At 39.7% G+C, this 14,579-nt stretch overlaps 1 protein-coding gene and 1 pseudogene across 1 annotated transcript in view; one reads left to right on the plus strand and one right to left on the minus strand.

Moving 5' to 3' along the window:
• LOC126488560 (mas-related G-protein coupled receptor member B2-like) overlaps positions 1–4,982 on the minus strand; it is a 36,863-nt gene extending 31,881 nt beyond the window's left edge. Inside the window, exon 1 of the mRNA XM_050122106.1 lies at positions 4,794–4,982. Coding sequence (XP_049978063.1) covers positions 4,794–4,804 — 11 coding nt within the window. The 5' untranslated portion in view covers positions 4,805–4,982. The remainder of the gene's footprint in view (positions 1–4,793) is intronic.
• A 2,750-nt stretch (positions 4,983–7,732) lies between these two features.
• On the plus strand, positions 7,733–14,292 carry LOC126488575 (pyruvate kinase PKM-like; annotated as a pseudogene).
• The last annotated feature ends 287 nt before the right edge of the window (positions 14,293–14,579 follow it).

Raw genomic sequence — 14,579 nt, forward strand, 5'->3', positions numbered from 1 at the left:
GTAAAAAACAATGACTTCTCAAATTTTGCATGCAAATGGATGGAAATAGAAAACACTATCCTGAGTGAGGTAACCCAGACCCAAAAAGATGAACATGGGATGTATTCACTCATAATTGGTTTCTAGCCATAAATAAAGGTCACGGAATCTATAATTGGTGATCCTAAAGAAGCTAAATAAGAAGGTGAACCCAAAGAAAAACATATAGTTATCCTCCTGGCTATGGGAAATAGGCAAAATTGCCTGGGAAAAAATTGGGATCTTGGGGGTGGGGTGGGATGGGGGTAAGGGGAGATGGGGAGAGAAAAGTGAGAAGGGGAGGATGTGGGGAACTTGGGGAAACAGGATGATTGGGATAAAGGAAGGTTGGATAGGGGAGCAGGGAAGCACAAATCTTATAGTTAAGGGAGCCACCTTAGTGTTGGCAAGAGACCTGAACCTAGAGTGGCTCTCAGGAGCCCAAGGCGATGTCCCTGGTTAGTTCTTTGGGCAGCTGAGGATAGGGAAACTGAAATGACCCTATCCTATATCAATACTGACGAATATCTTGCATATCACCATAGAACCTTCATCTGGAGATGGATGGAGATAGAGACAGAGACCCACACTGGAGGACCGGAACAAGCTCCCAAGGTCCCAATGAGGAGCAGAAGGAGGGAGAACACGAGCAAGGATGTCAGGACCACAAGGGGTGCATGGAGACAGTGGGGCTGATCTATTGGGAGCTCACCAAAGCCAGCTGGACTGTGACTGAAAAAAGCATGTCTTAATCCGGACTCTCTGAACCTGGCGAACAATGACGGCTGATGAGAAGCCAAGGGCAATGGCATGGGGTTTTGATCCTACTTCATGTTCTGGCTTGTGGGAGCCTAGCCAGTTCGGATGTTCACCTTCCTAGACATGGACGGAGGGGGGAGGACCTTAGACTTTCCACAGAGCAGGGAACCCTGACTGCTCTTTGGATAGGAGAGGGAGGGGGAGAACAGTGGGGAGAGGGGGGAGAAAGGTGGGGGGGGGGGGAGGAAAATGGGAGGCTGGGAGGAGGCGGAAACTTTTTTTTCTCTTTTTCTCAATAAAAAAATTTTAAAATATGAAATTTTGTAAAATATAAATGGATTTCATATGGTCACTATCATGTTGAGTGACCAATGAAATGCAGATTGTTGCTACATTTCTTTGACCCATCTGCTGATGAAGGGATTTATCAATAGCAGTCAACAGCCCTTCTGGGACACAGAGAACAGTTCTTTTCTTTTTTCTTTTTTTTTTTCCCCAGGGAACAAAAGATTTAATGAACAAAATGCCTGTCAAAGAAAGAGGAGGAAGCATGGACTGAGAAATCTTGTCATCCCAATGGGGAGTCCTGGAACAATGATTGATCTATGCGTGTGTGTGTGGTCAATGGTAGAAGGCACTGAGGTCCATTATAGAACGGCATAATCTATGCCTTATTATGGGCAAGGCACACTCTGACAAATGCCCAACTGTGGCTGTCTTCAACTGGCGCTGAGATCAGTTCTTTTCAACAGAAGAACTGAAAATGGCTGAAAGACCCTTAAGAATATGTTCAACATCTTAGCCATCAGGGAAATGCAAAGCAAAACAAATCTGAGATACCATCTTGCCCCTGTCACTATGGCTAAGATCAAAAGCAAAAATAATTTCTGATGCTGGAAAGAATGTGGAGTAAGTGGAACTCATTTCCATTGCTGGTAAGAATACAAACTTGTACAACCACTTTGAAAATCAATATAGAGTTTTCTTAAAAAATTGTAAATCAACATACTGCAAGACTGAGAAATACTACTCTTGGGGATATACCAAAGGATGATCAATAATATTATAAGCACACTGGTTCAACTATGTTTATAGTAGCATTATTTGTAATAGCTAGACCTGGAAACAACCTAGGTGTCCGTCAACCAAAGAATGAATAAAGAAAATATTGTACATTTACATGATGGAGTACTACTCAGTGATAAAAAACAGTGGCATCTTGAAATTTGCATTTCAAATGTTTGGAACTATAAGAAACTATCCTGAGTGACGTAAGCCAGACCCAGAAAGATGAGTATGGTATGTACCCACTCTCAGGAATATATGGTCTACAAAGCAAAGGAGAAGTAGCCTGCAGGCCACCACCCCAGAAACCTAAGAAACAAGGATAACCCTAAGAGAAACATACATAGATCTGTCCTTGGAAGGGGAAATAAATAATATCTGTTGAGAAAATGAGAGTGTGGGGGTAGGAAAGAAAGGAAGATAGAAGTGAAAGAGGAAAGGAGAAATAGAGATCTAGAGGAAAGAGGATTGTCAACATGGAAAAAGGAAAAGTGATGGTAACAGGAAAAGAGACATCTTAATTGAGGGAACCATTATGAGGCTAGGAAAAAACCTAGCAATAGAGAAATTCCCAGAAATCCACAAGGATGACCCCAGCTAAGATATTAAACGATAATAGAGAGGGTGCCTGAACTATCTGTACCCTGTAGTCAGATTAACTATCTTCATGTCATCATAGAACCTACATCTAGCAAGTGATGGAAGCAAATGCAGAGAACCACAGTGGATCATTGGGCTGAGCTCCCAAAGTCCAGTCAAAAAAAATTGTTCAAGTGAGAATATGAACAAAGAGGTCAAGATCCTGACAGGAATACCCACTCAGACAGCTCACCTGAGCTAATGAATGCATTCCAGCTCTGGCCTCACAATAAGTGAAACAGCACAGGACCAAACTAGGCCTTCTGAATGAGCATGGCACTGGTATGGATGTGACCCACTGTTGGACCACTGTAAGTGAGACCAGGATTTATTCCTGATTCTTGTTCTGACTTTTTGTAACTGATTCTCTCTAGAGGGATACCTTGCTCAGCCTAGATATAATGGGGAAGGCTTTGTTCCTGCTTCAAAAAAATGTCCCAGATATTGTTCACTCCCCAATGTTAAGCCTTCTTCTCTCTAAGGGGTGAATGGGGCTGGGAGAAGGTGGAGATAGCAGGAGGAGGAGGAGTGGAAGGGGGAAATGGGTTTGGCGTGTAAAATGAGAAAAGATAGCTTTTCAAAAAATAAATTGGAAAATAGATTCTTCAAATCATATGTTTAAATTACAGTTAATAATAGTAGAAAACTTACAGCTATAAAGTAGGAACCCCAACAATGTCATGTTTGGAGGGTCACTCCAACATGAGGAACTGTATTAAAGTGTAGTATCGTTAGGAAGGCTGAGAACGTCTGGCCTGTAAGAATTAGGCATAGAATTATGAAATGAACTGAATTTCTACCATTTTTCATGAGTTAAAATTATAATATGTGGGAAAGGAGAGAAAGAAAGAAGTGGAAACTGTGCTAAGTAGAGGGTATTGTGACACATAGGTTCTTCTACACGGCTTGGGACCAAAGATGGTCTTTACATGGAGGGTAATAGAAACTTTTCTACCAACCATGTTACCTTATTTGTGGAATACCAGTATTCTAGGAACAAAAGAAAAGAATTCTATGACTTTTAGGACAGTCTGAGATACATAGTGAGTCCAGAAATGCCCAGAATGTGGGAAATTGTAAAGCACAAAAAAGAAAACTATGAGGAATGTGAGACTCACTTTATAGACCAAACATATGAATTCTTCATGCAAAGCATAGGTCTGAGAAACAGACTAAAGCACAGAAAACTAATTCTGTGAACTAGAATGATGGTTTTACTTGACGTCTGGAAGGTTACAGACATTCAAACAGAGGAAGAGTTCCAAATGAACAGGATAAGAAGTGAACCCATACACAACAAACTGTAGTGACAAGTGTCAAGGGCAGATGGCATATGAAGAATGCTGATGGTCAGAGCTGAATGGGCATGTGCTATTTTACTTGAAAAACTAAATCTGTCATAGAAATAGCACACTTATGTGAAAATATCTAAAACTAGACCACGGAACATTGTATTTAATGTCCTGAGAGCAATCAGTTTCCAATCAAACTGCTCACCCTTCCAGGTATGAAACATTAAGTACATATCTCTTGTCTTTTGCTGTATTATAGACATGACCAAAAGTGATCAATATGGGAAAGGGTCTAGTAGGGAAAAAGAAGGAAGTTAAAAAAGAAGAGAGGGGAGGGGAGGGTAGTAAGAGTACATTGTACACAGAATTCAAATTATCATATAAAACATTAGTAAATTAGTTATATATCTGAATTAGCACAACTACACCTGCATCCACAGTAGAACCCAACACTTGGTTCAGATGATTATTACTCTTGGTACATCTACATACTCCATGTGTTCTTGGGTTGGAGTTGGGTTTAACATCATGTTTAATTTTCCATAAATGTGTAAATTATCGATAAACTATACTTAATTATGTTCTTTTAAGTAACTCAGTTTTAGACCATCTGTTTTCTTCAGAGCTGCATTTCCACACAAAAAAATGAAATTTCCTATTTCCAGAAACACAGGTGGCTGAGTTCCTGAGAGAACTTGGCTTATATAGAGGGTGCCTGTAAGTATATGGCTTGCCAGGAGGAATGTGGCATAATTCTCACAATAACAGAATATTTGCATAGTTGGGATGAGAGAAGAATGGGGAGAAATTAAAGAAGTGGGCACTTCCTTAACTCATAGGAGTCCAATCTCCTGAAGTCATGTCTGCTAACGCACGATGCTAAAGAGTAGCATTTGTAACTCTGATTCTTAAGAAACACCTAGGCTTTTTGGATTCTCCACCTCAAGGTGTAGTTAAATGGTCACAGACTAAGAAAAAGAGATAAAATCTTTGGGAGAAAGGTTTCAAAAAACCTCTTACCTATTTTCCATTTTTCATATGGGAGGTGGCAAGCTGGTCTGTGGTGCAGTATCCACTTAGTCAGCCAGCTCCATGAAAGACTTCTGTAGCCTGGAGATCGCAATGAAATTGGTGCTTGAGGAAGGCTGATAAATAGAGCAGAGAGAACTGTGGTTTCCTGTACTTGGATCTTGCATCTGAAGTGTCCTGTAAGCATCACCCCTTTGAGTCAGCTCTGCACAAGACTGTTCTTGACTGTTGACCTTGCTCTTATCTCTAATCCTCTGGTCACACCTATTCTTAGATTTCCCCACCCTGTTGGTTTCAGTTAAACAAGACACACCTTTTAAACTAGTTTAGCTATTCTTCTTTTTCCAAGTAATCCCACGTGCTGAAATTCCAGGCAGATCACAAAATAGCATCAATGTTGGTAATAGGGATTTTGAATCAGGCCCTTACAACTTCAGGACAAATATTTTACCCCCTAAGCCATCTTTCCAGAACTATCTTGAAAACTTTTTTATAATTATAAAATCCCACTTTATCTTCCCAATCTATTTTAATATGAATGACTTTTTAAGTGATAGAATTATTCACTGGGTTTTTGAGTTAGTGTGTTACACTGATTGTTTGGTTGGTTTCTTTACAAACAGGGAGCACAATGTTACAACTTAGTGTTGGACCCTAGTGTCCAGTCACCGAGGGTGAGGAGTCGCCCCAAGAAACCATCTCTCATCACAGCTGATTTAAAAGCATGAGGGTTTTATTAATTCTGTCATGAAAGGGTCTTCCAGCAGTCAGGAGGCTAGAAGACCCTGAATGTCTGGTACAGGCTATTTTTAAAGGGAAAAAACACAGAAGGAAGGGGTGTCTAGGGGTTGTTCTTTAACTATTATAATTGGCTTATTCAAAAAGGCTATTACCAATAATTGGCTTGAGCGTGGTTGCCAGATCAGATGAGGTAAAGGGAAACTTCTGAGGGTCACTTTGCCTCTTCCCAGGGACTGAATTGTCTTAAAGTTCTACATTAGAGAATGTTTTTGGTTCTCTGCATTTTCAGCTTTGCATATTGCACAGGGTTAAGTGATTGACTTCTGATATACAATCATAAGTAGTGAGTCAGCAGGCAAATCTCCTGAGTCCAGGCCACTCCTCCACCACCTACAGCTACATCAGAGAGCCCGAGAAACACAGCCAACATCTGCACTGATGGGAGGAAGAGGGAAGTGGCTGTTGTTCTGGCTGGACAGACTTACTCTCCTGCCTGGACAGCCTAGCTCTTTAGTGCCTAAGTCATGCGGACTTCCTCTGACCCTCCCTCACCCAACTTAAAATAGTAGCTCATCAACAGAAAAATCTCCTGTGGCCAAGTCACTGTACCACTATCTGAAGCTGCATCACAAGGCCATGGAATCATAACCCCCCCCCCCCACTTACACTGAATGGAGGAAAAATAAAATCAGAGCACCTTGGAGAGTCACAAACACAAACTGCACCAATTAAAGGATGAGGTTATTCCACCCCTATCCTCAGTCATATCAGAGGACAGTGGAGGAACATTCCCTGCCTACACCAATTGGAGAAAGAGCCCCAACAGCCTGTCAGCAGGCAAGCCTACTATAGACAGTCAACCTCAGCACCAGCACCAGTGGTATCAGAGGATACCCAGAGGCACAACCTTCATTTTACCCATTGTAGGAAGACTCAACATAGGTATCTACAATTAACAATCTGGGTACGTTATAAAGATGACAGAGACACTTTAAAAGAAAATGAAAAATTCCTTTATAGAAATGGCAGAAACAAACAAAAATGGAAGAAATTAATAATCCCTTAAAGAAAGTCAGGAAAACCAAGAAAAAACAATCCAAAAGGGTGAAAGAAACAGTTCAACACTCCATAATTAAAATAGGAGCAATAATGGAAACACAAACTGAATGAATTCTGGAAATGGAAAATTGGGGTAAAAGGTCAGGAACCACAGGTGCAAACTTAACCAACAGAATACAAGAGATAGATTTATCAGTAAGAAAACATCAAATCTTACAAATTCTTAATACAAAACACCCAGAATATCTAGAAGACTATGAAAAGACCAAACCTAAAAATAAAAACAATAGGAAAAGCAGACCTCTATCTAGTTCAAAGTCACAGAAAATATATTCAACAAAACCATCAAGGAAAATATTCCCAACCTAAAAAGTCATATCTGTGAAGGAACATAGTATTGCATAACACCAAATACTCTGAACCAAAACAAATACCCTCAACACATATTAATTGAAACACTACACATATGAAATAAAGAATAAAGCAAGAATATTAAGAGCTGAAAATAAAAAGGCAGACTATCAGAATTATGCCTGGCTTCTAAATGGAGACTCCGAAGTCCAAGAAGTCATGTAGAGATGTTTTTCATACACTAAGAGACCACAAATGTAGAAGCAACTTTCTGTTTTGCCTGGTTCTGTGGTTCCAAAGAACCACAGAGGTTTATATTATTTATAAACCGTTTGCCCTATAAGATCAGGCTTGTTATTTTTTAGCTATTACAACTTAAATTAACCCATAATTCATATCTATATTTAGCCACATGGCTTGGTACCTTTTCTCAGTAAGGCATTTTCAGTTTGCTTCCATTATATCTTGTTATTGACTGACTGTCTTTCATCTTCTCAGAATTCTTCTAGTCTTGTTGTTCCTGCCTGACTACTGGCCTTTTAGTGCTTTATCAAACCAGTAAGAATGACAAATCATTAGTATATGTGAGGAATATCCCAAAGCATTTCCCCTTTCTTTCTTTAGAAAACAAGAATTCTGAATCTAATCTCATTTGTTTATTTTTTCTCCTGATCATTATCCATAGCAACATATAACCAATAAGCTAAACAAAGACAAACACACATAATCTACTTTGGAATGTGTGCATAGTTTTCTTGACTACTTCCTGCTGATTGGGGATGCTAGAAATCTTTGGAGAACCCTGGGAAAATGTAAGATTATTGTCAAATTATGACTGCAGTATTCTGTGAGGATCACCTCAACTAGGAACCTTGAAGCTGTTCTGGATGTAGAACTTGGAGGAAATTTAGATGTTGAGTTATCTTGGCCATGTGCTCCTATTGGAGATTATTCAGCAGGTCTTCCTAGATCAAACCTGATGTTTCTTAATCCAGAATAAATACAGAGCCTCTCATTTCCTACAAATATAAAACCTCTTTTCCAAAGTAACATATCTTTTGGCTTAAATTTTGAAGTCAAGTTATTTTTAAAATAAATAGATTGGTTTAATCCAGCAGTATTTATAATTAAACATCTTTTAGCAGCTGTTGCTCCCTCTTCAGCCATCGAATAATTCAAATAACATGCAATAAAATTCAGTATCCATACTCTGGCCATTTTCCATCTTTATGCGTCTTTCTTCCTTAATCTATGTCTTTTTTAAGGCATTTCTGTACCCATTTTTATTAATCTCCCAAGGCTATGTATATTTCTAAACACACTGTTAACTGTTTAGAGGTTTTTATTTTATCAATCGGTCTTTATTGTATATCTCTAACTATTTTTTGACCACAAGTCTTTAGTCTGCTAAACAGCAAGGCTAAAATGAAAACGGCAGTTTTGCCAGCTGAATCTGCCCTGTTTTTGACATCCTGAGAGTCTATATTCACAGCAATGGTACTAGCAGGAGCTACCTGCTTTATTTATTGTCACAACTCTGAGGTTTTCTAGGTCCATGACACCACCAAGAAGCATTCTGCCAGTAGTTCATAAACACAATTTAATTGCTTAGTAACAGGGCCTCTTAAAAGAACACTGAGTCAGGAAGCCTCTCTTAAAGGAGCCACATCTCTGCATGACTCTACCAAACTAAACCCGCCTGGTAATATGCTGCTATCAATAAGGTGTGCTAAACTCAGTATTTTTGTGTCTAGTATGCCTTTCCAAGTTCTCTTGGGATTTATGTGAATGTAATTGATGAACATTGGGAGCCATTTGTAGATGGAAAATTCTGTCCTGCCTGGTCTCACAACAGTTCAGTTCCAAAGAAACACACAGAGGCTTATATTAATTATAAACTATTTGGCCTATTAGCTCTGTCTTATTACTAACTAGATCATACAACTTAAATTAACACATAAATCTTATCTATGTCTAGTCACATGCCTTGGTACCTTTCTCAGTAAGGCATTCTAATTTCGCTTCCTTCGCATTTGGCTGGTGACTGACTCTCTGCCTTTCCTCTTCTCAGAATTATCCAAGTCTGGTCACCTAGCCTATACTTGGTGCCTGGCTACTGGCCAATCAGCACTTGATTAAACCACTATGTGTGACAAATCTTTATAATATTTAAGAGCAAATAAAAGAACAGGAACCACGTATGCAAGCACAACCAACAGAATATAAAATATAGAAGTGAGAATATCAGATATTGAAGATATTATAGAGGAAATAGTTTTATCAGTCAAAGAAAATGTCAATTCCAACAAATTTTTAACAAAAATCTAGGGAATCTGGGAATTCTTGAAAAGATCAAACCTAAGAAAAATAAGGGATAAGAAGCAGAGGACCTCTAGCTCAAAGACACAAAAACTTTGTTCAACAGAATCATAGCATAAAACTTTGTTAAGATAAAAAAGGACATGCTAATGTAGGAACAAGAAGCTTACATAATACTAAATAGGCAAAAGACAATACCCTCAATATATAATAATCAAAACAAAAATACAAAATAACAAAAGTATATTAAGAGCTGCAAAAGAAGGTCAGGGAACATTAAGATAGACCTGTCCTACTTCTTAATGGAGTTTCTGAAGTCAACGAAGTCCAAGACAGATGTTTGTGCTATCCGAGACTACTATACCCAGTGTGTCTTTTAATCAGCAGAGGCAAAGAAAACAAAATATTCTACAAAAATACCAGATTTAAACAATACCTGATCATAAATATGGCTGAACATAAAGTATTACATGGAAAACTCCAACCAAAATAAGTTGGTTACACCAATGAAATCACAAGCAAAAGATAATATCACACCAGAAGAACCCCAAAGAAGAGAAACACAACCACACTACCATCACCACCAACAAAACCATAAAAAACAGGAATTACAAATCACTGATCTTAATATTTCCTAGTATCAATGGACACAACTCACCTATAAAAGATACACGCTAACAGAATAGATACAAAAACAGGACCCATCCTTCTACAGCATGCAAAAACATACCTCAATTTAAAAGACAGACATTACCTTACAGTATAGGGTTGGGAAAAGATTTTCCAAGCAAATAAACCTAAAAAAAAAAACCAAGATGATATAGATATTCTGATATCTAACAAACTAGACATTAAACTAAAATTAGTCAAAAGAGATAGGGAAGGATATTACCTATTTATATTCATATTTATCACAGGAAAATCCATCAATATGAAGTATCAATTCTGAAAATTTATTTTCCAACTACAAGGCATCCACATTTGTAAAAGAAACATTCCTAAAGCTTAAAGCACACATTAAACCAAATGCAATGATAGTGAAACACTTCAAAACCCACTCTCCCCATCAGATAGGTCTGTTAGAAAGATTCTTAGCAGACATATAAGGGAACTAACAGCTTTATAACGCAAATGGACTTACCAGACAAATATAGAACATTTCACCCAAACACAAAAGAATGCACCTTCTTTTCAGCATGTTTTGGAACCTTCTCTAAAACTGACCACATACTTGGTCACAAAGAAAATCTCAACAGATACAAAATTTGGAATAATCCACTGTATGTTATTGGATCACCATGGCTTAAAGATAGAATTCCACAATAATACAACATGCAGAGAGACTACAAACTCATGGAAACACACAAGTGAATAATCACTGTGTCAAGTAAAAAATAAATAAATTAATTAAAGATTTCTCTAGTACAATGAATATTAACATACACACAACATACACAAACTTATGAGACACTATAAAGACAGTGCTAAGAAGAAAGTTCATAGCACTAAGTGTATGTGTTTCAAATACAAGGGAACCCACATTTGTAAACTAGCAACATAACAGCATACCTGAAAACTCTAGAAATAAGAAGCAACCATACTCAGGAGGAGCAGATGACAGGAAATAATCAAACTATAGACTATAATCAATACAACAGAAACAAAGAGAACAATACAAAGAATCAATAAAACAAAAAAAGTTGGTTCCTTTATAAAGTCAGTAAGATAAGCAAACCTTTATCCAAACTAATCAAAAGGCAGAGACAGAATTTCTAAATTAACAAAATCAGAAATGGAAAGGGGAACATAACAATGGATACTGAAGAAAGCCAGAGAATCATTAGGTCATACTACAAAAATCTTTACTCCACAACATTGGGAAACCTGAAAGAAATGGAAATTTTTATGAATAGATATGACTTATCAAAATTAAATCAAGATCAGATAAATGACTTAAATAGACCTATAACCCCTAAGGAAAAGGAAGCAGTCATGAAAAGTCTCGCAACCAGAAATAAATCCAGGGCCAGAAGGTTTTAGCACAGAATTCAATCAGAATTACAAAGAAGAACTAATTTCTTTACTCTTCAAATTGTTTCAGACAATAGAAACAGATGAAAGACTGACAAGCTCTACAAGGCTATTGTCACCCTGATAGGCAAACCATACAAAAATCAACATAGAAAGAGAATTAAAAACCAATTTGCCTCATGAACATTCATGCGAAATACTCAATACAATATTGTCAATACAAATCCAAGAACACATCAAAAAAATCACCCAACATGATCAAGTGGGCTTCATTCCATAGACATAGAAATGGTTCAACATATGAAAATCTGTCAGTGTAATCCACAAAATAAGCAAACCAAAAGAAAAAACACATAATCATCTAAATATATGCTGAAAAAACTTTTGAAAAAATCCAACACTCCTTCATGATAAAGGTCTTAGAGAGCTAAGAGAAACAGGTACATACATACACATAATAAAGGTAATTTACACCAAGCTGAAAGCCAACATCAAGGTAAATAATAGGAGAGAAAGTTAAAGCAGTTACACTAAAATCAGAAAAAAAGACAAGGCTGTCCACTTTCTCCATATCTATTGAATATAGTACTTGAAGGTATAGGTAAAACATTAAGAAAACAAAAGAAGGTCAAGGGGAGACAAATTGGGAAAGAAGTTGAACTTTTGCTATCTGTGGATGATATGATAGTATGTATACACAAGTGACCCCAAAATTCTACCAGGGAACTCCTACAGCCGATAAAACCTTCATCAATATTGAGGGACATAATATTGACTCAAAACTAAACCAGTAGCTCTCCTATACACAAATCATAAATGGGCTAAAAAAATTAGGGAAATATCACCCTTTACAATAGCCACAAATAACATAAAATGTCTTGGGGTAACTAACTAAACAGCTGAAAGACCTATACAACAAGTTCTTTAAGTCTCTGAAGAAAGAAGGTGATGAAGATATCAGAAAAATGAAAAGATCTCCCATGCTCCTGCATGAGTAGGAGCAACATAGTAAAAATGACAATCTTGCCAAAAGCAACCAACAGACTCAATACAATCCCATCAATATACCATCACAATTCTTCACAGACCTCAAAAGAGGTTACTTACCTTTGAATGGAAAAAAACTCCAGGACAGCAAAAGGAATTCAGTACAATAAAAAAAATATCTAGATGCAACACCATTTCTTACTTCAAACTTTAATTTAGAGCAGTAGTAATAAAAGCAGCTTGGTGTTGGCGTAAAAACAGATACATGGAATCAATTCAAAGACCTGGACATTAATCCACAAACTGATGAACACCAGAAATTTTTCAAAGAAGCTAAAACTGGTGCATAGCAGAGACTCATCCTGACCCTTCAGTCGTCCGACTTGGGTATCACTGCAGGATCCGGAGTACGCCCCAGGACCTCAGGAACCAGGCCAAAACCACACAGCGAAGCAGGGACTGCCTTCATTCAAACCCAGCAGCTTCATGTAGCCATGGCTGACACCTTTTTGGAGCATACGTGCCGCCTGGACATTGATTCCACACCCATTATGGCCCACAACACTGGCATCATTTGTACCATTGATCCTGCTTCCCGGTCTGTGGCGATGCTGAAGGAGATGATCAAATCGGGAATGAATGTGGCTCCTCTCAATTTCTCTCATGGAACTCATGAGTACCATGCAGAAACTATCAAGAACGTCTGTGCGGCCACAGAAAGCTTCGCCTCTGATCCCATTCTTTACCCACCTGTTGCTGTGGCTCTGGACACAAAGGGGCCTGAGATCCGGACTGGACTCATCAAAGGCACTGCAGAAGTGGAACTAAAGAAGGGAGCCAACCTGAAGATCACCCTGGACAATGCCTACATGGAGAAGTGTGACAAGAACACCCTGTGGCTGGACTATAAGAACATCTGTAAGGTGGTGGAATGGGCAGCAAGATCTACATAGATGATGGGCTCATTTCACTGCAGATGAAAGGCATTGACTTCCTGGTGACAGAGGTGGAGAATGGTGGTTCCTTGGGCAGCAAGAAGGGGATGAACCTCCCTGGAGCCACTGTAGACCTTTCTGCTGTGTCAGAAAAGGACATCCAGGACCTGAAGTTTGGGGTGGAGCTGGATGTAAACATGGTTTTTGCGTCTTTCATCCGCAAGGCAGCTGATGTGCACAAGGTTAGGAAGGTCCTGGGAGAGAAGGGCAAGAACATCAAGATCATCAGCAAAATTGAGAACCACGAAGGTGTCCTCAGGTTTGATGAGATTTTGGAGGCCAGTGATGGGATCATGGTGACTCGTGGTGACTTGGGCATTGAGATTCCTGCAGAGAAGGTCTTCCTGGCTCAGAAGATGACTGGACGGTGCAACCGAGCTGGGAACCCTGTCATCTGTGCCACACAGATGCTGGAGAACATGACCAAGAAGACCCGCTCCACCCGTGCTGAGGGCAGTGATGTGGCCAATGAGGTCCTAGATGGAACAGACTGCATCATGACTGTCAGGAGAGACAGCCAAAGGGGACTACCCTCTGGAGGCCGTTCGCATGCAGCACCTGATTGCCCATGAGGCAGAGGCCGCAGTTATTCCAGGAACTCCGCCGTCTGGCACCTATTACCAGCGACCCCACAGAAGTTGCTGCCGTGGGTGCTGTGGAGGCCTCTTTCAAGTGCCGCAGTGGGGCCATTATTGTGCTCACCAAGTCTGGCAGGAGTGCTCACCAGGTGGCCAAGTACTGTCCGCTTGCTTGCTTCCTTCATTGCTGTGACGCGCGATCCCCAGAAAGCTAGCCAGGCCCATTTGTACCGTGGCATCTTCCCTGTGCTGTGTAAGGATGCAGTACAGAATGCCTGGGCTGAGGATGTAGACCTCCGTGTGAATTTGGCCATGAATGTTGGCAAGACCCGAGGCTTCTTCAAGAAGGGAGATGTGGTCATTGTGCTGACTGGGTGGCGCCCTGGCTCTGGCTTCACCAACACCATGCGTGTAGTGCCTGTGCCTTAATGGCCCCCTGGAGCCCCTCTTCTAGCCCCTGTCCCATCCCCTTCCCCATCCCATCCATTAGGTCAGCAATGCTTGTAGTGCTCACTCTGGGCCAGAGTGTGGTGCTGGTGGGTTGGTACACCCGGGAAAATTACTGTTACTGAAACATGGAATAGAGCCCAGCTGTCTGTCTATCATATGGCCCTACCCAAGCCAGGGGTGACAGAGGAATTCAAAATTGGAAACCCTCTCCTCTGGCTTTATCACAAAGGGGCAGCAACATCTCTGTGTCCTTTGCTCCTGTAGAA

Source organism: Alexandromys fortis, unplaced genomic scaffold (genome assembly GCF_014885135.2).
Source record: "Alexandromys fortis isolate MF-2015 unplaced genomic scaffold, M_Fortis_MF-2015_v1.1 scaffold_170, whole genome shotgun sequence".
NCBI classification, from domain to species: domain Eukaryota; kingdom Metazoa; phylum Chordata; class Mammalia; order Rodentia; family Cricetidae; genus Alexandromys; species Alexandromys fortis.